We start from the raw sequence: 25499 nt of genomic DNA, 5'->3' as shown, positions 1-25499 counted from the left end.
CGCGGTGTGTTCGTCAATTGTTTCTCGAAGGAGCTTGTGGGAAAACATACGTAGCCATTGCTGTGTAAAAAGAATTAACATCTAGACACCATTTTGTGTGTGAAACGTTATTAATTTATTTCGATATACTGGCTAGTGAGGTTCGTTAGAATGACAAATTACGCATATTAGACTTTCTCAAAAGGACGTTGGCGCCATTTTTCCGAAATGGAAGAGGACCGAACATCGGAATCTGTCGTAATACCGGACATTTCCGAACCCCTCACGAATGAAACCGAGGAACATGGAACTCTAACTTCGGAACATCATCAGTCGGTTACTCCTGTTGCAGTTTCTGTATCATCGACACCAGTTTCGCTTCCTGTGTCATTAATTGGGGTTGCGGGTGGTGGAGCAACCTTTAATGTAATAACTCCAGATCAGTTGCAAGTGCGGTATCAGGTAGCTCAATGACCTTTTTTTATTTTGATATTTTCATTACCTTTAATATAAATATATGTGCACGTTTAGTTCTTGCCTTTCTAGTATGAGAATAGACTATTAATTAAATTTCTGTTCAATACAGTTGAAGTTTTCTACGAAGTACCATGTATGGACGTGATGCAGACAAATATTCACAGTAGGCTCACTCGGCCATGTCCACTGCAGCGTTGCAATAATGACTGAATACCCTAAGAACCGCAAATGCATCTACCGCTCGTAGAAATTTATGTCATATATTTAATAAAGGTAATTTGTTTTCCTTCGCTAATCGTGGACAGTCAATTTAACGAAAATTATATAGGTGTTTTCCACCAAGTAACCTGGACAGTGACGAAATAGAAAATCTATTGTGCTTTTTCAGCATGATCACACCCAACTTCTGATTTCTGTATGCTGATCTCTGCGCATACCTTTTGTACATTATATTAATTCTTTACGCTGATGATTCGTTATATTAGGGTTGCCCAAAGGGGGGTTTCATGACGCCCCTGCGTCATGGGAATTTTTTGGGGGGACAAAATTTTATACCAATTCCATATATCTTCACACAAAAAAGGGGGGATCGTATCGTTTGATTCACTTGTTATTGATTTTTAATTTTGGTTATTATGTATAGTTTTTCTGCCTATCTGTGGGTGATCGCGGCGATAGGGTTGAAATGAAACACCACCTCTTATGCCTTTAGAATCGGTTTGGATGGGGGGATGGGGTGTGGTATTCACATTGACATGAGTTTACAATACCGGACCACACTCCAATTTCTATGAAATTTCGCATACTCACTAATTGAGACGTCCTAATCATGAATCTGCATCTAATAATTGGCGGTCAAGCATGGAAATTGTAAAATACGTTGTAGAATAACCTTGTTAAATACCATGATGATTCTCCGTACAAAGCAATTGAGAACCCTGTTTCTTTCGCAATTCACTACGATCTTCCTTTTTGCACAACAGGTTTCCGACCTTTGTTCTGACGTGACTAGGAATGTTTACGAGGTTAGGTTCCATTAGCATAAAATACAACAACAAATTATTATTTGCGCTAGGAGAACTAAACATACTAAAATTGAAAAGCTTTCTGCCTTGACGTCCGAACACAAGGATGGTCAAGTGTTGTGCGATAAGTGAGACCCAATTCGTTAGGTTGTCTCCAGCGTTGCCACACTTGCATTCTTAGTTACATTGTTTTCAGCATGGAAGAATGGCGGGACACACACACAACAGTTTTCCTACCTTGTGTTCTGACGTCATACGAGGAATGCCTACGAGGTTAGGTTAGGTTCCATTAGCATAAATACAATGAAAAATGATTATTTAGGAATGTGGACTCATTTGATTAGGTAAGTTTGGCAATGGTGTATTGCACACTGATTTCTTCATGTTGGGAAAATGGCGTCTTCCGTCGAGCTGCTGTCTTACGGTAGGGTTACGTTACGTTAGCAAACATAGTTTATTTTTCTCTTGACCGGCAATTATTACATGCAGATTCGTGATTGGGAGGTCTCAATTAGTGAGTAGGCGAAATTTGATAGAAATTGGAGAGTGTTCCGGTATTGTAAACTCGTCTTGGTAACAGTTTGTTATATCGAAGACACATTAAAATCAAATATTTTGTGTTTTGCATGGTTCGTACTTACCAATTGTGTGTTGCAGAACATAGTTCAAGGTGCCATTGAGCTTTTTACACGAAAACAAACACAATTTTTCACATAGAGAGTAGTTTTTGTTATTCCTTTTTTTGCTTCCGTAACACACAATATGGCAGCAGAGGTTGACTAGCATTGTAGGTATGCAGTGTTTCCAACCTTCTTCACCGAAAAATACCTACTATTGTGTACGTCATGTGTGCAAATTGTACATTATGCACGGGTAACTGACGGATAGCCCCACAAATCATTTCCGATAAGGTTGGGTTTGGTTAGGCAAGTATAGTTAAAGAAAAAAGGTGGTTGGAAACACTGACAGGGGGTTACGTCATTAAACGTATGCAGCATCCAGTTCACGTAGCGAAAGCAATGGCAGTTGTGCGTCGATGAGATATTTCTCTTGAAAAATACATGATTTCCTGGTCAAATAGATTCCACGATGAAAGAAAATACCTCGACGAATGTTGGAAACCTTAGAGAAACTCATTTCCGTAAGTAGTTTCTTCTGTCAAAATGAAGAAATGTGTCTCCGATATAACAAACTGTTACCCTTGTCTTCCGTGGAGCTGGTGTTCTTACGGTAGGGTTACGTTACGTTAGGAAAACATAGTTTATTTTGTTTTTCTCTACATTTCCATACTTGACCGCCAATTATTACATGCAGATTCGTGATTAGGTCTCAATCACTGAGTAGGTGAAATTTCATAGAAATTGAGGAGTGGTCCGGTATTGTAAACTCGTTCCTTTACATTAATACAAGGTTAGTCGAGCAGACAAGCTGTGCAGAATAAGGTTGACTAAAGTATCTAAAGTAAATGTCCAATGTTATTTGTCGTTCCCTAAAACAAGCATCAACATGGCCATCAAAGGCCTAAACGATGATATTATGAACGTCTGCAAGTGGTCTCAGGCAAACGGTCTGCGAGTAAATGCTGAGAAAACGAAATGTATTTTAATTGGCTCACGTCAGCTCATTTCCACAACAGAGAAGCCCTCCATCCCTGACATTCTTGTCGAAGGAAACCCCATTTCGTTGTCGCTTTCGGTCAAAGACCTGGGAGTCGTTGTGGACGAAAACCTCACTTGGAGTGACCATGTGAAGGCCATATGTAAAAAATCCTACGCAGCATTACACTCGTTGTACCGCCTTAAAAATATTTTACCACAAGAAGTAAAAAAAAACACTCGTGGAGTCCTTAGTTCTGTCTCATATAGACTACTGTGACTTGACATATATTGACCTCAACGGTGAACTAGCAAGACGTCTACAGCGAATACAAAATGCATGTGTGCGCTACATTTATAATATCAAATTTTTTGACCACCTGACCCCGGCTTTCAAGGACCTAGGCTGGTTCAACCTTTCCACTCGCCGCCGCTTTCATGCTCTTACAGCGCTCTACAAAATAGTAAACTCACGAGAGCCGTCCTACCTACTTTCTCGATTTCAACCCCTAAGTTCAGCACACACCTTTGCCACCCGTTCGAGAGACAACTCTCTGCTGGCCATTCCCTCCCACAAGACAACGTTTTGTGGAAATTCCTTAACGGTCACTGCTACCAGAGTGTGGAACGACCTCCCCAACGACATAAGAAACTCTTCTTCTCTTCTCCAATTCAAATCAAAATTAACAAATCATCTTCTGGAGTCAACTTACCAGAACTGAAAACAGGGAAATAAAATTAAACCTTCGTGTAAACTTGTAGGACCAACACCCACCGACTTTTTCTGTAATTTGACTATGTTTGTTGCGTGTGTGTTTGTTTTACGTGTATTTTTTTTTTTACTTAGTGTGTATGTATTTTTGTCTTTATTTTTTGTTTTTTGCGTCTTTCTCTTTTATTTTTTCTTGTGTTTTTCTTTTTTTTTGGTATCTCAATGTTCTTAGTTTTTTATAGATTTCATTTCTTGGTATCTTAAATATTTAGTTTTTTATATATTTAACATACAGTTAGCTATAAAAATCAATTTATAAAATGTAATATAGAGATGGTTAAGTGGAAGAAAAGGCTTGTGCCTTAACTTCGCCATCCAAAACAAGGAATAAATAAAATAAAATAAATAAAAAATAAACATATATTGCTTGAATATGATGTATGATACAGTGACGCAACCACAGGGGGTTGGGGGGTCATTTGCCCCCCCTCCCCCACCTTTGATGGAAGTCAATTCTAGGAGGGCAAGGGGGGACAAACATTGATAGCCAAGGGCACCTGCAGGGGGTGTCACAGAGGAGCAATTACCCCCTTCGATTTCAAATTTTATGCAAATAATAATACGTTTTGTAAAATTTTCTTGCTTGAATCGCTCGCATTATCTGCATTTCTCGTTTTCGTCAAGTTCAGAGCTGTAGCTAGGGGCGGCGGTAGTCTGCCATGGGCGCCGAATGATCTAAAGAAAAAAGTTGTAAAAGAGAGAATGCCATGGCATCCAGTGAAATTATTTGCACCCTATTAAATCAATGTTGTTTACAATTGAAAAGATTTTCTTGCTCACTTCGCTCGAAATCTACTTGTTTTCTGTAATGTATTGTATTTAAGTAATGTGTGTTGTATTATGTATATTTGTATTGAATAAGCTTTGAATACATACACAATTTAGTGTTAGCTTGTTGGATATGTAGTATTTTCTTATTTTATGTCGCTCCATGTTGCATATGTGTAAAACATATGTTGTACATGAAATTTACACATGTATGTATCTTCGGAATGTATTTATCATTCATTTTCTGCCATTCAAAAATACAGTTTGTGTGCTTGGTTTCCATTAGCTAATGTGAAATTGATGGTTCCAAACAAATGCTTTAGTACTGACTTCTACCCCCTTTTTGCTTAATTTTTGAGGATAATAATTACTACCACTAGTAATACTACTACTAATAATAATGATGTCATTATTATTATTATTATTGGTACGTTTATCCTGGTACTTGCTGCCCCCAGAAAAAAATATCGTGGTTGCACCTCTGGTATTATATTTTTCCGCAAATATTGTCTGACAAAAATAATTTGAGTAATTAATATGGCATAAAGGGGAGGGCGGTGTTCTACCTTTTGGGGGGGATGGGCACCCATGCGGTATATAGGTGTAATGATAGGATTGCTATATTTTGTAAGTGAAAATCCGGAAGCCTGTTGCGGAGGGGATGAATGAAATATATGCTTGTCAGTTTCTGATTTGTATCCATAGAGCCTAACATCCTTAAACAGTAAATGTAGCTCCAGCTTGTTAGTTTCTGAGCATTATGCTTTTAAGAAATCCAGCATCTTTTATTCCGAGGCGATAAAAGAACAAATGCTGAATTTAACTCTCCATCACCCCATGGGTATGAAAACCCATTAAAATTCACATAGTATTTATACAAACAGGAAGGTAAACATCCTGGATATATGCTAGGAAACTAGAAACCATTGGGAAGGATGCTAAGGAAGACAGTGTATTGTTGGTGAGAAGATGTCCTAGTAGGTTGATTCCTGCCTATTTTCAATTGCTCAAAGAAGAATTTCAAAATATGTTTCCAAAAAAAGTGAAAGATTTGATTTGACTGAGTGTGCGTATAATTCTTCTGATTGACTTGGTCTTTCATCTGAATTGATTGCACGTAAAATCAAAATCTTTGTACAGACTTGTTGGGATTCGTTTTTTTTTTACTCATACCATAAAATAGCAACTGCTGGGTTCTGATAATCTGCAGATTCTGATTCTGAATTTGCATTAGTTTTATTTTTACAGTACAGGGTAGGAGGTAGTCAGATCCCTTATGCAAACAAACAGGGTGGAGTATGATAGCAGAAAAAATTGCAGTGGTCTGAGAAAAGTTCAGGGACCACTTGGCTAGAGGTTATGGACACTGATTCGACTTTGATGTTACTTTAGTAAGGCCAATTGATTCTACAAGTCGACAGGTACACAAAAGACCATGATATTATGTTTCCAAAAATTAACACATTGCTATTTCTTCTCCCTTCAAAGTTCTGTATTTGTCCATGACTATTTTGCCACCCAAGGAACATGCTCTCCATATCCCCCTACCTACCTATATACTAAATGAAGAGGAAATACTCAAGTGACTTTTCGCTGCTGATGTTTTTTCCGTTTTTTAGTATTTCATCTTGAATGTTGATTTATTACTGTGACAACATAAGGAAATTGCTTGTAAATGGTTGGTTGTTATTCAGTGATAGTAGGGGGTGTAAGGGGTGACACTTTGTGAAGACAACCAAGTGTCAACCTCACTTCCACGTAGCACACCTGGAATACATTTTGCAGACTAATGAGGCACTGGCATCTGGACTCAGCTAGTATAATCCTCTGTGGGACTTTTGTTGTGTCTTCCATGTTTGTGATTGCTCCTTCACCCTTCTCATCTTCGCGATTAGCCAAAAGTGGCAGAAAAGCATAGTAAAACAATTCAAATCAAGCAATGGTGATATGTTCGTTTACAACATTGGCCTTCAACATTTTTTCTATAGTGGACCATATTTACATTCTATAAGGGAATGATGGGCCACATGTTCATGGATAAGCTTTACAAATAACCGGTTTCTGTTGTTCAATTACATTCATTTACTATACTTTTTTCTCATGAAGGAAAGCTTTGGTAACTATTGCGAAAAACACCATCAGTTCTGAATTGAAAGTTAATCACTGCAACACAACAAATAAGCATAATGAAACAATGTTGGTATGATATTTGTTAAATAAGTAACAAAAACAACCATTCATAAACAAGAATTGTCATTTACCCCTTCAGTGAGAAGACTGTGATTCATTACATTCACTATTGTGAGGATGCCCTTACATCCGGTGTGGTAACCACCTTTATGGCAGTGATCCTCTGTTGTCATGTTTACCTACAAAGCAACTTGCAGTCAAACAACCAATTATGCCCACCACTTGGGCAAGAGGGGACAACATTACAATCCCTCCTTCCCGAAGCCGCCAGCAGGAAAACAGGATTTTATCAAAATAACTGTTCTGCGCTATGATTGCACGCTGGTTAGTTTGCTGCCCCAATAATAGCATGCCCATATTTACCTTGAAGTTTTGATGAGGTTACTCGCAGACAACTTTGAAACAGGAAATTGTGACTCTTTCACATATTTTGAGTTTAGGGGTTCACCTTTTTAAAATTTATTCTTTTATTTAATTTACAGCTTTTGTTATTTTGTAACATGTCTTGAACAACTTTCTTTTTCAGAATGGTGAACTGAAGGCAACTCATATAGTGATACAGGATGTTGCTGGAACAGCAGAACCACCTGGGACACCTGCAACACCTACCACTCCCACCACACCACTTGGAATTCGGGAGTGTCCAAATACCTGGCATGAATCTGTGCATTTACCAGTATTACCTGTTAGGTGCAAGGTAATATTCCCTTTTGCAATTAAAATCTAGATTAGGCAATATGCAGAAAAAAATATAAATAGAAAAATTGTATTTCAATATTGGAGAATTCTGAGATATGCAAATGTAATGAAATATAATTAATGATAATTGTGTAACTGATCTGTGTAAAAAGTCTTAATATATATGAAGTTTAGATTTTAGGCAGTTTACCTGAGTGTTAGAAACCTGCAACTGCATAGCTCACAAAAAATTACTGAAACTTTCGTGAATGCTTTTTCATATTTTAAAATCGTATTTGAGCAGATTGTGTGTGTTGCAAATTTTTGTGCATAAAAATCAGTTTCTAATATTTCCAATGTCACATGGTATAAATCTGGGAAAGTGGTACATTATGGTGGGGACATTTTAACACAGCCACTCCAGTTTGGTATGTTCAAAATTTGTATTCTTCATTCCTTCGACTTTTCAATATACAGTGGAACCCCGATTTTACATTTGCCCGCATTATACATTCAGTCTTGATGGTCCCAACATAGCAAAATGTTATAAAATTTTCCTCGATTTTACATTTTCCTGTATTTTATTTCTTCAGTTTGGTCCCATGAAAAATGTAAAGTTTAGGTTCCACTGTAGTGTCTACCATTCTTGAAAATTATGTTCGCTGTGATGGATACTACATGTTCACAATTTCTATAAGATTATTCTGTTTGAGGAAATGCCTCTGACCAAGAAAATATTTCCAATGTGGGAATACTGGAAAAATGCTTGGTGCCAAGTCTGGCTTGTAGGATAGGAATGGAATGATCAAAATTTTGCAAATTGAAGAACACATTTTTAGTTCTCATGCACTTTCTCTTTGACACCTTGTATGGTGAGCCGCATCACCAATTGTCATGCACATAGTCTTTAGCTCATCTTGTTATCATGAAATCACTCATGGTATTGTCTCCATACAAGTTACACATACATACACGCACATTCAACTGTTTGTTGGGTCTTTTTTCCTGGTGCAACAAGTGTTTGAATTCTCTAGGTTTTACATGTGTGATAGTATGTTCAGTCTCTGACTTTATATGAGCATTTTGTAACTTAAAATGCAAATAAGAAAATTGAAAGTTACACATTTTGCTTTAACTTGTAGGAGAATTGTATTTATATCCGAAAACCTTTTTCTTTCTAACCTTTGTGTGTTGCAGAACACAAGTGCAGAGCTCCACAAGGCAAAATTTGGGTCTGGTGGCAGGGGGCGCTGCATTAAACTCCAAGAATGCTGGTACACACCAAGCGAGTTTGAAGCATTGTGTGGGAGGGCTTCAAGTAAAGATTGGAAGCGCAGTATAAGGTAAATAAGTGATGCAGATAGAATCGTTGTACAATGTACATAACATGAATTTTCAGTTGCTAGAATGTTAACATGTTTTATAAATTCACAATACATTCAGTATATCTGAATTGGTATCCTGATATAATTTTCTCAATAAATAAATAAATAATATTTAAGCCAGTTTTCTTCTAATTGGTATTGTTTTTCAAGAATTTCTAGTAGTACTTTACAAACCTCAAATGCATAGATTTCATTCTAATAGTAGAATGTGCTTTTTCTTTTTACTTCAGATTTGGAGGCAGGAGCTTGCAAACTCTAATAGATGAAGGAATTCTAACACCACATGCAACAAGTTGCACTTGTTCTGCTTGCTGTGATGATGAGAGCGCAGTAAGTATATATATTTTGGAATTGAAAGCGTATTCATTATGGACCATTTGGAAAATGTTATATTCCAGACACAATGAAAAAAAGGAGTGTATTTGTGCTGTAGACAGGTGATAGGGCACACGTGTACATACAGGGTGGAGCATTTTCGACTACACAGTTTGAGGTTGGCAACACTGCAAAACAGATGCATTGGGAGGGCGGTTTCCTCCTGCCTCGTGTATACTGTGACTTTGGATTTCAGTAGAAATTGAACGTTGGCCTCTACAGCAACATATATTTTGTGTGGAGCAGTTCGTGTTGACGAAGTCAATTGTAGCGGGGCATCGTGCATTCCGCAGGAGTATGGTGATCAACAATGCCGTGGACGAGTTCCTAACAGGAAAACAATCAATGAATGGTGGAAACAATGGCGTGAAGTTGGAAGTGTTCAAAATAAACTGCATGGGAGAAAAAGAATAGTCAGAACACCAGAGAACATGGGTCGTGTGTAGCTTTCAAGACTGTGTTGCCTGCCAGGGACGTCATTTGAAAGATGTTATTTTCAAGAAATAATTGTATGCACATTGTTCATGTATACATTTTCTGTAATCAAAAGGTGTGATGTTTGTTCTAGAAATGAATAATGAAAGTAAATGTAATCAGCAAATCATCTGTCTTCATTATAAAGTAGGTAGTCGAAAATGCTCCACCCTGTATTACGGCTGAGTTGATTCCAACTGATAGTTTAAGTATTTACATTCTTGCTGATTCTAAACTATGTGATTGTTCTGTATTCTCAGCAACAATTCAGGATAATGTAAAAGCTAATATTTTATTATACTGCAGTTGTTCTTTAAAAACTACACGATAATGTCGTAATAAATTTGGTGATGTAAACATTGCATAGTACAATTAACAAATTTGATTTCTTTTCCTTGAAGATATTAGTACCACGTGTGCAGCAGAAAATGAGGCTACTCATAGTGATACTTTACACTGTTAATATTTTAATAATTTACATTTTCAGTTCACAATTTTATGCTGAATGCATCAAAAGTTTGTGTACCCATGCATTTTAATCTTTCTTACTCAATGGTTAGTTTCTGTCACAAAGGTTCACACAAGATATAAAGATCATTAATGCTCAGCAGCCCAGGTTCAAATCCGGGCATGGGCATGGGTGCTATTTGTAAGTAGCTCTTCGTGAATTTAATCTAATCATCACTCATCCTCATCTTCATGATTGACCGAAAGTCACAGAAAGTCCATCTAAAAATCAAATATATTCAGGGCATACGATCATCTGCTTTTTGAGTATCAGAGTAACTTCACATGGTGGGAAGAGTTCTTCAGTTTTCATGCTTGTCTCTTAGCCCAATTTTGATGCTTCATGACATTTTTATTATCCGTTTACTCTTTTGTGTTCATTTCAGTCCGGGCCCATTCGATTATTTACACCTTACAAGCGACGCAAGCGGAAGGACACAAATGATGGTGATCCTGCCCGGAAGTTGAAAAGGGTTGTGTCAAAAGAAATTTGCAGCAATGGTGATGATAGCGATGCAGGTATTTAGTATGCAATTACTAACAGTTTTATTGTTGCATATTCTTTTTGTTTTTAATTGACTGGTTTGTATAGTGTAGTCATATTAGACAATTTTTTTAGAGCGAAGACCACCTAAAAAAGCAATTTAAATATCTATTATATCATTCGCCATTTTTCAGTGAGGCAGTTTTAGTGCAAAAACAATCGATTGGGTGTTCCAGAATGTTACCACACCTTAAAATCAAATATATTTGCCAAATTCCATTCCGTTATGAGTCAAATTACATTCTCATGCGAAATATTGCAATTTGTCTGCCATTTTTTCAATATTTCGGCCTTATCTATCATGTGAATGATCTGCAGAACACACAATATTTTGTAATTGGTTTTACTAGTGTTTTAGGAAAGATCAAAATCCAATCTATTGTCAATTAACATAACCCGTGGCTCGACAGCCCTGGAAGGTCCTTGGCCTATCTCCTGACTGCCAGCCTCCCTCCCACAATCCTACCTATAGGTGTGGAGATCTTCAACAGTTAATGGGGTGATCTGGGGTCAGAACGTCAAACCCTCAGCTGTTAGTTTTCCTAGACCAGGTTATGCTACTCACTCGTAGCCCACTCAATTTCGTCACAATGGTGGGTTGCCACCAGTCCTATACACAGGCCGAAAACCAAGAGACTGAACCCAGGCGGACTTGAACCCATGGCATCCCACAGTCTGAGTCCAAAGCACAGCACCTTAGTCTGCATGGCCAAAGCGGAGGACCTATTGTCAATTAGTTATTTTGTGAAATGGTCATTTGTCTGCCATTTTTTCAATATGGTGGACTTAGTGGCATTATGAGTTTTGGTGTTATTAATACTGCTACAAAGAAGTTATGTCCCAATTTCAGCTTGTTATAAATTAGTTCCTTTATTTTTCCTATTTTGACTGCACTATGTAACCATGTACATGTACTGAAGCAAAGAACAAAATAAGTTATTGAAGAGAATTTGGAAACCGAAGTTGGTAGGAAATCCACCACAATTGTTCATTGCAATAATAATATAAGATTATTTATTATTGGTCTGCTTATAGAAACCACAGTATACATCTGAAAACGTTGCCACATCTTGTCTCTTTTTTATATATATAACCTTGCCTCCCCCCACTTTCCATGCACTTGTAGGAAAAAGGGTAAGATGTCCAACCCGTACCACACTCCTCCTGCCTCACCAGTGGAAGGAAGAGGCTTGGCAACTCAGTAAAACATCTTCGTTGATGGTTTCTAAACCACAAGATTTATCTTTGTGGTTTGTGCTGGATTAATACAGAAATCACCATACCCTGCACTGGAAATTGTTTTGTTATGGAGCAGTGGTGTTAGTCATAAACATCATAATATTGATAATCCTCATAGCTTTGCTCAGAATTGTTATCAATACATGGAAAATATTGATTCATATATAATGATAGATGCAGTTCCAGATTCTGTGTATGCAAAATTCAGGATATTAATTCCTGCCCAGAATTCAATCATTTGTACCAATATAGAAAAATTGTGTTAATTCAGAGTCCAAGAGACAAAAAAATATAGCCAGTAATTTCTAGTTAAGCATTTGAACATATTGCATATTTTGCAAGGAGAAATGAAGTAGAGAGTAAATCCTACTTCTATGAACATTTTAAGCATATCAAGAACTTATAAAATTAGCTTGTATGTGCATTCTAAAGTTTAAAATTTAACCCTTAAACACTGGGGCTGATTTTCCAGCCTGACACTGCTGTGACATGCTGCATATAAGGGTTCCACACAGTGCTGGTACAAGTTCCTTCCACTCCTATTGGAGTGCAGTACATAGCTCCTGGAGAGTGGTTGGTGACTGCTAGCATGAGGAAACATGCCTTCCTAGAGCATCCTATACATGCTCGATTGGATTCAAATCCAGGGAGCGCACAAGCCAGTTCGTTCGCAGCTCCTAAAAACAAACGAAAATAAGATGTCAACATCTCATCTCTCTTTCTGACGGCAATTAAACATTGTCGATTTTTCCATACAATTTCGTGGAGATGTGTTTCCCCATTTCACATTATGCCACCTCATTGGTCTCTTTCCTGAATGTCTGAGGCCTGAAAGCACGTTCCTGTCCCCTACAAATTTCTCATAAATGGGAATCACTGTGAAGACTGAATCGTGACTCATCTGTGAACATGCCCCTTCGCTGGTCGCATTACTCCAATGGCTTATTATATGAGCTCATGTGAAGAGTGACGTATACTGCAGGTCTCGTTGCATACAGACCTTTTTCCGTGAGGCTTCAGTATACTGTCATTCTGGATAGATGATTCAAGATCCGATTTCAACTGCTGTGCTGGCCTAACATGGCATTACTTTACCCCAAGGACCAAATACTCCACATGATGTTGCTCTATGTGATCAATCCCATACATTTTTGCTCTCTACAAACTGGTTACACATGACACAACAGAACACTTAACCACCCCACCACCTTTGCTTGCGACTGCCATGCCTTGTCTCTTCTTATCACTCCCCACTGTAAAGTTAACATAGTTGAAAATAAATTAAGCAAAATAAAATATCGATATTTTAAACAGAATAACTCTACAGAAGAAGTTTTTTTGGAGGAAATTATTTTTTTTTTCATTCTGTAACCATGGCAAGCACAAAAACCATCCAACTTCCCTGACTTTTCCACGTTTCTTCAAAATTTCCTGACTTTTCTAGGTTAATGAGAATCTTTGAATAAACTTCTGTATTTAATTTTGTCAAATAATCAAACTTAAGAAAGGTGAAATTAGGCAATAAACATGGAAGGTTGGTTATTGTCATTTGTGTAAGTTTACAATTGTGTGTTCCATTAGATTCTATGAAAACTGAGGATGAGACGTGGAGAGGATCTACAACCACCACATACGTTCAGAGGACTTTGTCCGATGGCATGATAGTGACAACAAGCAGTGCTGTTCCAGCAACCTCTGTCTCCACAGTCGTCTCCCCTACGCAGCCGGTCACGACCAATGAGCAGGGGCTTCAAGTTAATGAGTACCAGCAGCCAATTGTCACCGGCACTGTGACGGATGCATTTAAAAAGATGGAGGATGTAAGTATGCATTTTGTAAAGAACCTAAGTGGTCTTCTTAATTAATGTATGCAACCAGTGGTTACAATTGTTTTGCTTTTGAAAAAGAAAGTGCATATTTACAGACATTTACTAGCCAACCACCATGGTGAAGTGATTAACAGCACACTACCGACACCTGGGGTACCAGGTTCAAACTCCAGCCAGGGCATGGGCCTTCTTTGTGAATAAGGTAAATTCCCTGTGCATATAGCACCGTACCATGAAGGCACATTTAGGGGATGTGGGAGTAGGGCCCCACATATTCTCGGCCTTGGTTCTTTGTGAGTGATGTGATGAATTCCTCATCGTCGCGATTAGCCAGAGATAGCAGAAAATGCCGCTAAATAACGAAAATCAATTTATAGACATTTAATTTATAAAAAAAATATCAGTATGTGAATTAGTGCTGCATGGGACCACTTTCGCTCTTTCGAATCTCCCACACTCAAGCGTACCGCACTCATAGTGGAATGATTGACAACGTCCCGTATTTCAGAGCCTAATAAGCAGCACTGTCAACCTAAAACCCATACATGGAAGGAACCACTCTATGCAATTACAATTCTAAATAATAATTCTGTATATTATTATGTAAGACTCAAATACAACACACATGAAAGTATGCAATATCTACAGACCGAAACGTAAAATGGATACACATGGTGACAGACCTGCCTAAGCAATTACAAATATTGTATCACAGTGCAACAAGTACGTGTACATCATTGTCACTTGCTGAAAAGGATAATCATATTCTGCAAAATAGTAAAATGCAGTTATAACATTCAATCGAACATCATTTTCATGTGACAATAAAGTGTCAGCCTATGCAGTTTCAGCTCATAATCATCTATTTCATTTTCATATATCTTGGTAAGATATGCAAAACTGCATTTGAACATGGAGATGATGACTATGTTCACTTATTTTTCAATTTTACTTCATTTTTTACTTCACGATCCGTATTTGAGGGCCCACTACCATAGACAAATGATTGAAATACAGTCAACTCTCGATTCTACGACCCCGGGTATAACGACCCCCTCGAAGTAACGACCCTTTTCCCGGGAACCGTGAAAAATTTAGAAAAAAGTTGAAAAATTTCGAAAAAAAAAGTTGAAAAATTGAAGGAAATCGGCCGAAAAATGCGGTTTTTTTTTCATTCCCTTCACGAGTGCTCTACCGCTCACAATTGGGTCTGAACTAAAAATAGACACCACCACACCATGCTTGAGTGATATCCAATAGCACTTGACCTCTGCCCCCCCTCCCTCAAGCGCACCAATGTTACCCCGCACCTGACAGCCGCTACCCAACGCGCCAGGCTTGTTTTGCCACGCTTTCTCTTGGATACGCAAGAAGAGAAGATCGAATGTGCTTGGATGTTATTTTAAATCGACCTTGACTTGTTTCCTTGTCCTAAGAGCTGCTGAAAACTCGCAGGTGAGGGGGGGGGGAGCAGCCCGAAATGACTGCTGGACTTGCAGTCTTTGCCAATGTGTATGGCAGGTCAAGCTCTTTCATCGATAAATACACCACCTTGAGAGATAAGATCGCAGGAATGTTCCAAAATACAGATGCGTGGCACCTGGAAGTCTGGCCCATCTGTCCAGCTCTGACCTAGATTTCAGTAGGTTCCCGTGAGTGAGCAACTCTCGACCTTGTAGCCGACAACTTCCAGTAACCGCTTTCATTCAAAACGTGTTCTTTGTTCCCTGCAACACTTCATAAAAAAGCGAAACTGTTAGAGATAATCAAAGCCACATAGGCGAACTAAAGATCGTCAACCCGCTTAATGTGTTGTCATCCAGGTTTCCACAAAAGTTTACTTCGATCTTACGTGCACCATAACTCGTTTTCCACTTCATACGTTTTCCTAATTGTGTCATAATATCTGCCAAAAAAGTGTTCCGTTGGCTGACTGACTTCTCCCCTTTTTCCTGTCAGCAAAGGGGGGGAGGGGCGATTTTCTTGCTCGTGTGGGCACACGGGCTGATTACAGGCGAGGGTGGAAGTGGAGCCACCCCTCTTCCTTTAACGTCTAAAATGGGGCAACCAGTTCTGGATATATTCTTGAAAACGAACAAAAACAGAATAAAAAATTAACCCTACCCCCTTTTCGCAGCTTATTCTCCGCCCCTGGTGTGCACGGCACCTCCCCCCCCCTTTCCCCAGCTTATTCTCCGCCACTGGTGTGCACGGCAATGTTGATAATTGCAGAATTCAGGTCTTTTTTTATGCTGTTGTCTGCATAGGAAATATTACCCGTATTATTGCCTGTTGCCTGGTAAAACGTAAAGCAAGGGACATTTCTTTCTTCTTTACACTACTGTTAAAAGTTCCGTCTTCGACAGTTGCGTTATCTTTAAAATGCTGGGATTTTTCTCTTCCGCCACCTGTTGCTCGAACTTCCAGCCGGTCTCCTTTGTTTTTACGATGCAGCTGGCGCCAGTGTTTTGTCTAGCGTCTGCAAAGCTCCTGCTTGCCGATAACAGCAATGACTCATCCAGTGGAAGGAAAAAGTTATTGTTTTGAATCTCGCAAAGCTGTTTTCATTTGACGATAATGAAATTCGATCTCCAGAAAGGAAAACAAGAGTTAAAACAACTTCATGTTCTGCGCCTTCTGATAAGCAAAACTGTAAATTTAATTCACATCCGCTTTTCTTCAGAACCATTCATGTGAAGAAAAAAAAAGTGCTCAATGTAGGAATGGTCGCTGAGATCGATTAAAAAGACATTATTCAAGGAAAAAACTTTTGGAGGAGTGGGTGTTTGACATCGGGAATACTCCTAAATCCAACATTAAATCATCGATTAACGTGAGAGTAAATAACGATCTACCATTTTGATATGTAAAAGTGCGCAGTTTCATAAAGCTTGTTCATTTTATGCTGATGGGCTAATCGGGACTAAATATACAGTTTAAAGTGAAATTCAATTCCAAACCTAAATGACTTTCGACTGGGACGCTGTTTAATGACGTGTCCTAGAATACGCATTGGGTGATGACAGATCACAAGTTGCACGTTTCCTTTTTCACACTGGATTACAATGCAAGTCAAGGAAGGAGTTTGGACTGCTCCCTTGAATGGGGAAGGGGGGAGGGTGAATGAAGTTTGTTGAAGGAAAGAAAACGTGTTTTTTTTGCGATGTATTTTACACAGAAACCAGAACGAAAATTACAGCCCCGCCTTTTTTTTTTTTTTTGTCTGGTGCCTATAAAGGTTGTGTTGTTTCTCCCGAGAGATCTAATCTTACCAGTTAATCTTGTAACAGACAATGCTCCACTAGACATGTATAAAATCCAACATTCATTCTGCCCGATTATCTCCCGACTTTTGCTGGTGCCAGTGTAACTGGCGTCAAGATTATTCGAGTTTCGCTTTCAATAAGTGAGAGATTGTTTTCCTTTCCATAGGTCTCGGTGCAAACGGCTTTGTCATGAACTATAATTGTAAGAATTTCCTGGAAAAGCAACGACTGTGCACAATTGAAAGAAAGTAACATTATTTTTTGTGAAAACTTTTTCATGTTCTATTTTCCTTCTCACAACACGCATCCTGTGCATAACAGGTTGTATAACTACCAGGATAAATGGTGTTATCATCTCCTATGCATCTTTGTGTCCGTTTGAGCTCCGTTTAAGCAGAAAATTGGGGCAAATTCCAATAACGACTCCTTCGAAATAACGACCCTTTTCCCGGGAACTGTGAAAGGTCGTTGAATCGAGAGTTGACTGTACGTGTACTAATAGAGTTCAAGTGGAAGACCTGGATCTATCAATTCTGTATGCCATCTAATGTTGCCCATGCGAACTATTTGCCGCTTGAGTGAAAAACTCTCATTGCAGTACTCTAATGTGAATTATATCTTCGTATTTGTAAAAATAACAATGAAATGAGAGAATTTTGAAGCAAGTTGCATTCTGTTTATAGAAACATGCAATTAATCAATTTCCCTATATCAGCCGATATTGATTGAATGCTGATTAATCGGACCCATTCCTTCTTATCAGCAACTTTTATATCAGTGTTCCTTAATATTTTGTATCAACCCATCTGCCAATCTCTGTGATGGAGTGGTTAGCACATCATGTTATGATGCTGAGTTCAATCCTGACTTAGGCATGAATGGTCTTGGTGAATATCTTGCCATCATATCATCTCTCATCCTCATCATTGCAATTAGCCAAAAAAGTGTCAGAAACGTGACGCTATTGAGGTCATCCTTGTTATGACTAAAGTATGCTTTTCATTGTATTTTCAGATGTCTGGGAGGATGTTAAGGCTGGCTCTTCAGTTCCGCCAGATGATTGAAGAGTTGAAGGAGAGATCGAAAAGGGAGATGGAGGAGATGAAGGAACAGATGAAGAGGGAGAAGGAGCAAGCAGTATTGGCTGCACGAGTGGAGACACACGTGGCATGCACCAGGTAAATGTTCAATTACATCTACTATGAAACACTGCTTGACTTACGGTTAACTTCCACTTCCTACAATGTTTTTCCTGGAAACTTCCTAATGAAGGGTTGAAAGTTTCAGAAGTATATTGAAATTAGTATTGAGTTTCTTCGAATACTGATACTTATTTGCAAGGCAAATTTGGTAATACTTCGTAATTTATATAGCATGATATTCACATACTTATTTTCCTACTTAATGATTCAAGGAGGACTTTCGAATTTACAAATGAGAGAAATGCGAGTCATAGGAAAGGAATTGAACATACATCTCAAACCTAATCAGTAACGGATCCCATTCAAGTGAGCTCCATAAGAAATAATTACTACATTTGTAAGTAGTCTGCAGAAATAGGTTGATTCAGTTGGAAAATATTTCAGGAAATGAAATTTGAATCTGAAACGTACAGTTGGTTCACTGCATATCATGATAGAATCTTAGTCACAGTGTATAGTAGCTAAACATTTTGCTTCCAGTTTTGTGTCCAATTATGTTGCTCTTTTGGACATTTGTTTCTTCCACTGGTACGTGACTGTATGACCTCCATTTCACAGTAAATAATAACAGAAAGCTATTAACATAAATCCAAATATTTTATACAGTATGTATTTTTTTTCCTTAAGGTACCTGTGCCAATTTAATCGTCATATCATGGTTTTATTTTTGAACACTAAACCTACTTTTTTCTGTTGTCCCCACATACTTACATAGTCATCATGTTATTCTAAATGCAAGTGTACTTTTTATAAAATTAATGCGATCCTTTTCTTTCCAAATTTCAGAGCAGTATTTGAGCCCAGAACAGAAGGGTTGCCGGTTCAGGTGGTGGATCCCTTGGACACTGTTGGTCTTCAGCCAACGTCAGATGCAACAGAAAATAGGAAGGTAGGAACAGAATATATACAATTGGAGTCTTGTTTCATGTTTTTTACAACGTGCATATTTTCAGATATAATGTTGCTGAATGGTAGAGGGACTGGCCACTGGAAAGGCCAGTAAAACCAGAGTTTGCATTTGTTGTGTGATACAGTGCCTGGGTGTATGAGCTAGCACCCTGGGCTTGGCCAGCAAAATGCAGCAGATAACAGAATTTACCATTTGGATTTGGCAATAGCATTCTATAGCCTTCCTAGTTAGCATTCCATATACAGTGGAATCCCAATTTTACGTTCTGGGATTTTACATTTTTCTACATTGTACATTCATTCTTGGTGGTCCCAACATAGCAAAATGTTTAAAATTTTCCTAGATTTTACATTTTTCCTGCATTTTAAGTTTGTTTCCCGTGATCCCCTGAAATACTTAAAATCGAGGTTCAACTTTAATTGTTTACTATATTTACTCATGTACTCTACACTTTTGTACTAAAAATATACTAGAAGGGGGTGTGCACCTTGTGTGGGTATACATCTTGCCCACCTGTGGGTATGCAACCTGTTATGCTCACTCAAGTTTCCGTTAGAACAGAAGGACCAAAGGGAACAGAGAAAATGAAACATGGAAAACATGTAATGTAATGTGCCTATAAAGTGAAAAAAGGTTCTGGTTTGATGGTGCACCAGTTGTCTTCCACTGAATTCTGGCGATTTTAATTCCTGACAATAATTAACTTTCATGATTAGTAGGCGAGTTCATTTCCTTTTAAACTTAATTGTATGTTTACCTTATTTCAAGTTTATGATCTGTGTACTTTTAACAAACCATGTAGACATAGGGTACTCTAGTCTATTCATCTGACGTGCTTGAAAAATGAAAGTATATTTGTGATTAACATGATTATTCCTTTATATTTCAATTTATTGATGAGGTACATAATATTTACTGTTCTTTCCTTTCCCATTCTGCAAAAAGAAGACAGCCAGAAAGTCTAATTTGAAATTGTGAAAAGAGAGAAACATTCAACAGACAATAAAAATGAGAAAATGGCCAAGGGTGCCGGTCCCGGAGCCGAGGGTTGAAATGCTCATGCATCCACATAATTTATTTCTTTTGAGCAATTGTAAAGTGATGAAATATGAACAATAGTACTGGAGGCATTATGGAATTTAACGTTCACTAACCAAACACATGCACTTTGACTTACATACACGCAATACACACACACAATGTCAAACCAGTCAAATACTTAAAATAAAAATATGGTGTTTACAATCGAACAAAACTCACTGACATATTGCCTTTCTCCTTCCGTAACAGAAATAGTGCTTCATATTTACATTTGGCAACACTAGTCACTAGCTAGCCAATGAACATGCACTGCATAAAAGAAGCAACCACTACGCCATGCTATATTGCCACATTACCATCCCTGCCGAATGGTGTGAACCACAAGCTGGAGTGCTATTCAATTGTTTTCAATGATGTTTGCGCGAGTGTGTCCAGGAATGGAATGACAATATGGCAACAATGGCGAAGGTTGGCGAGCAAGGTAGAACACGTAATGCTAAGAGAGAGGGAGACGAAACAAAAATTGGTATCTGCGCAATGGCAAAGATATCTGTGCCGGGCTCTAACCTGAGTATCGACGTATAAGATACACCCTGTTTTTCATACGTATTTTTAAAGGAAAAAGTGCATCTTATACGCCAGTAAATATGGTAATGCCCTGCATATAATTCTGAAAATATTAATTCAACTAGTACCTTTACAAATTTCACAAAATATATGTTTTGTCAAGTGGTTGGAAAAACAATCTTTCCTGTCTTTGTCATATTTGAATGTTAGGTTGTTAAATGTAATGTTCGTATTTTTAATATCAAGATGAAACTCTTAAATTATATATATTATTTCATTTCAGTGCTCCAATTGCAATCGTGAAGCATTTGCAGAGTGCTCGTTATGTCGAAGAACTCCATACTGTTCAACATTTTGTCAGAGAAAAGACTGGGCCAGCCATCAAGTGGAATGTGTGCGAAGTGCCACGGACCCCACAATGTCTCAAACAAGCTCTATCATGCTTATAGTTGAGAGCTCTGATCAAGTTTTAAGTCAGGCACCTACAGGACATGGAGGCACAGAATAATAATAGTATTCATCTGTTGTAGTAATTCTGAGCTTGTGCATTGTTTGCATTGATTCAGAGTATTTGCACAAAGGACCAAAGTTGTATCTTAAGACTTATCTTTTATTATTGCTGTCTGCAATATGTTGGATATTGTACCGATGGTGTACAGAATTTTTATTTCTATTGAAAATAATAAAGAAATTATGAAATGCTCTTTACTTTGTATTTACAAAGTACAGTTCTCCCCAGTACAGTCTCATTATATGGATATTTTTTGTTTATCGTAACACTGTTAAGCCTTGTTTCCATGTTTAATAAAACACACTGAATGCTGACCAAGGCAAAATTTATTGTAAAATTTATAAAAAATAAGACACTATAAACGTAACATTTCCACCCTCTAACAGGGTCTTCAGGCAAAGATTCACAATAAATTTTGCCTTAGTCAGCATTTTTAGTGTTTTATTTTTGTTTATCGTATTACATTCACATATTTTCAGCTGCAAATTTTGATGTGACTCATCTAAAATGTAATGCTTCAGTATTGCCTGTATAATCGTATGCTAATATTTGTAGGTCCAGAAAATAAAAATTGTTCTGTTTTTTTAAAAATATAACTTAGTTTGCATTGAACATTCTTAATTTTACAGTTTATATAAATATTCGAACTAAAGCTGATTAACCTACTATATTTGTGAAAGAGTATTCTTTATGCACATGTGGACTGTAGATTGAGCCGCAATACTGTAGTATTGTGAGAGTGGAAAGTGGGGAATGAGCAAAGCAGGAGGCTTTGTTGGTTGTGTTCGTGCAGTTGGAAACCTCTCATCTGGTTCTTGAGTAAAAATACATTGGGGCATTGTACTTACGACGGAAGAAACAGGAGGCAGTTCCTTAAAAAGAAGTGTGCCTTATTTAAAAGTATTTTTTCCCCTCTCAATGCTTTCTGGGCTTGAGGTGTAGTGTGCAGGTGGCAAGCTGACACAGTGTGGAGTACACTCTGGCCTCCACAAGTGCATGAGAGTTGCTCAAGCTTTATTTAAACATTTAGTCATACATAATTACTTAACATGCCCAGCTCTGGGAGGGACATTTAAATGGCTAGTCTAGGCATTTTCTGAATCTAAACTTACCTAAAAAAAATGTGGCTGCCATCATAAATTTTCAGAGTTTTTAAAAATGGAGGCTGCAAATGATACTTTCTCGTCTACTTTTTCAGCCCGGCGGATAGGAACCCGACCTCTGTTGTTGTCCCCTACCCATGACCCTCATTGGTCCTCCAAGGATCTGAATGTGTTGGGAGCCCTCGGTAATTTGGTGCTCCGCACATGGTCTCGGGTACCGCATTGCACCTCCCTCAAAGTCACATGGTGCACCCACTTTCAGGAGGGAAGAATGCCCTCCCCCCAAAAAAAACTGAAAGAATGGATACCTCACAACAACCTTAGTTGTTTACGAGCAAATACATGCACAAACTTTAAAATGACCATGGTCGTTTACAGGTGGGAATGTGTTAATAGCATGTAAGAAATGTTCCTGCGACTTGTTTCATATTGGCAAGTTTTGGATGATATACCGTTAAAAAATAACAACAAAAAGAATATTGAAAGTACCAAATGAACAGGAGAGCCATGGTGGTCCAGTCGGTAAGGTGTCTAGATTATCATGTGGGGAGATAGATATCAGATGTGAATGTCCCATATTGTCTTTACATAAAAGCCTGTAAACAATGGGTATTGGTCAGTAAAGGTGGCCAGAGATTGGTGCTGCTTACATACCCTCCAATATGGCAGAGATTAAGAACGTGTGTATTCTTCATACCCCTATGTGCTTTCATGTTGTGCTATGCCTAGGTGAATACAGTAGATGCCCCAGGTTCAGGTTCGCAGGTGCCATTTGGGTTGGGATTTTATGGCTTCAACTTGGGCATCAAACTACTGTTTGTGTAGTTTCAGGCGGATATAAAATAATATGCCTTTGTAATGTACCAACGTATAATACTCCCTTTCCAAGAAACCTCTCCTGCACTTTTATCCTACCTGAGGCAATCTTTATGGGTAAATGCTGCAGTGTGGTGCTAGACATATCATCTCCACTGTACGTTAATGGTATGGTGCAATTCACAAGGGACATCTCCCCCTTAACTTTTGCTGCACCTATTTTCGATAAAACCATACCACAAAGTTTATTCATGTGAGCAGTTAACATGAAATGATCTGCTTTGCGTTTATTCAATTTATATGGCACAGTGTATCATTACTATTCTTTTACTTTAGGGAAAATTACAAAAAGAAATAATGACTGCTGAAGAGACTTACCTTTTATAAAGTGTACCTGTAACGAGTTTTTTTTTAAAAAAAAAATACAAATGATGATGATGCCACATCGTTTCATAAATGTACAAGAAAATAAACATGGACCGAAAACTTACGAAACCAAAATAGAGGTAAAATTATCGTCAAGAGTGTTAGATTTGGTGCTGATAGCAATTTTCAACGTTTTTGTTAAGTTAGGAGTTGCTAAGTTTAATCTTAACCTTTTCAGTCCCAAGGCCATTTTCACAAGTAAGCCTCTCGGTCCCGAGCCGATTTTGAGCAAAATGCAGTGTTTCAATTAAATGAGTGTAGATCGGAGACTAATTGCCCTAGAGAGATGAGTGATATACCGTTGTACGCAGAATGAACCAGAGATTCAGACTAGATGAAATTTATGCAAATTCGGTGTATATGTGGTGGGGGAGGGGACTAACTCTCAAAATTCCAAAATTTTGGAAAAAAAATTTGGTTCCCCCACCCTCCCCCCAAGAAAAAGTACATGACAGTGTCGACATGCACATGGAAATGATCGCTGACATGTAAGGAACACAAAAATATTTGCATTATCATATGACCAATGTAACTTGAGTTGTACCCCCAAAAGGAATGGTCGGCACGCCACTGATTCAAGCTTCAAAATGCAGTGGTACCTTGAAATGACTATAGCTCAGAAACTAAATGCCCTAGAGATATGAAAGATATACCGTTGTACGCAGAATGAATCACAGATTCAGACGATATATAATTTATGCACATTCGGCGTATATATGGAGGGGGAAATCCCCTGAAAATATTTTTCTTTTAAAAAATGGGGTTTCGCTTCCCCTCCCTGCCCCCCCCCCGAAAAAAAGGATATGAAAAGTTGAAAATGCACATAGAAATTATCGCTGGCATGTAAAAAACAGAAAAATATTTGCATCATTGTCATATGACCAATGTAACTTGAGTTGTACCCCCAAAAGGAATGGTCGGCACGCCACTGATTGAAGCTTCAAAATCCAGCAGTACCTTAAAATGACTATAGCTCAGAAACTAAATGCCCTAGAGATATGAAAGATATACCGTTGTACGCAGAATGAATCCCAGATTCAGACGATATATAATTTATGCACATTCGGCGTACATATGGAGGGGGAAAGGGGTGAAATCCCCTCAAAAATACTTTTCTTAAAAAAAATGGTTTCCCCCACCCCGAAAAAAATGTCAAAATGCAAAATTTATGCAAATTTGGCATCTATATGGAGGGGGAGGGGAGAAAACCCCCAAAAATTATTTAAAAAATTGTCACTTCACCCAAAAAATGTCCTCGCACTTGGGCACAAAACGACACCTACGCACAACATTCACGGACGAAAAGCTAGAACGCAGAGAAAAATGAGCGCCGATTCTGGCAGCTGCTTGAAATTATATTTTTAGACTGCACTGAATCTAGAAGTATTTTTCATGCTGAATGCGAATATATTTTTAGATTTTTTCCATCAGGCAGGGTTTTTGTGTGACAGATGTATAAAGTTTTATGAAATCTGTACTTAACGTGCATCTATATAATAAAGAAATATGCCATCCTGGCTTACTTAAAATGTTGAAAATAATGATTTGCCAGTATATTTTCCCTTCGGAATATCTCTCTACATGGTTACGCAGTAGTCTGCTACCATAGTGGGACTCCATTTGCCTTGGAACCCTTTTTCCATTGTATAAATCTGCTGGTGGAAGTACTCTCCATGCTCATCGCTGACAAGCCCAACATTTTCTGGGAAGAATTCTAGTTGGGAGTCTAGGAAGTGAATTTTTAAAGACATGTTGCATCCCATAGCTATGTATGAATTCACAAGATCAGTCGCTACGTCACGATAGTTATACATTTTTGA

The 25499-nt window shown here is 38.1% G+C and overlaps 1 protein-coding gene across 2 annotated transcripts; it reads left to right on the top strand.

Annotated features, from left to right (window-relative positions):
* The first annotated feature begins 41 nt into the window (after positions 1 to 41).
* Positions 42 to 21617, top strand: Deaf1 (deformed epidermal autoregulatory factor 1). Of its 2 annotated transcripts, none has more exons than XM_083127412.1 (9): positions 42 to 441; positions 7333 to 7503; positions 8682 to 8827; positions 9100 to 9199; positions 10612 to 10744; positions 13590 to 13828; positions 18118 to 18281; positions 19092 to 19194; positions 21107 to 21617. In XM_083127412.1, exons 1-9 carry the CDS (start codon positions 208 to 210, stop codon positions 21329 to 21331), a joined length of 1515 nt encoding a protein of 504 aa, XP_082983538.1. In that variant the 5' UTR covers positions 42 to 207; the 3' UTR covers positions 21332 to 21617. The 2 variants fall into 2 exon arrangements, with proteins under 2 accessions (XP_082983538.1, XP_082983537.1); XM_083127411.1 differs by having other exon boundaries at positions 10600 to 10744.
* Positions 21618 to 25499: the final 3882 nt, after the last annotated feature.

Source organism: Lepisma saccharinum, chromosome 8 (genome assembly GCF_977018435.1).
Source record: "Lepisma saccharinum chromosome 8, izLepSacc3.1, whole genome shotgun sequence".
Classification (NCBI taxonomy): Eukaryota; Metazoa; Arthropoda; class Insecta; order Zygentoma; family Lepismatidae; genus Lepisma; species Lepisma saccharinum.
Note: the sequence above shows the minus strand (reverse complement) of the source record. Positions and strands in the feature narration are given on the sequence as shown.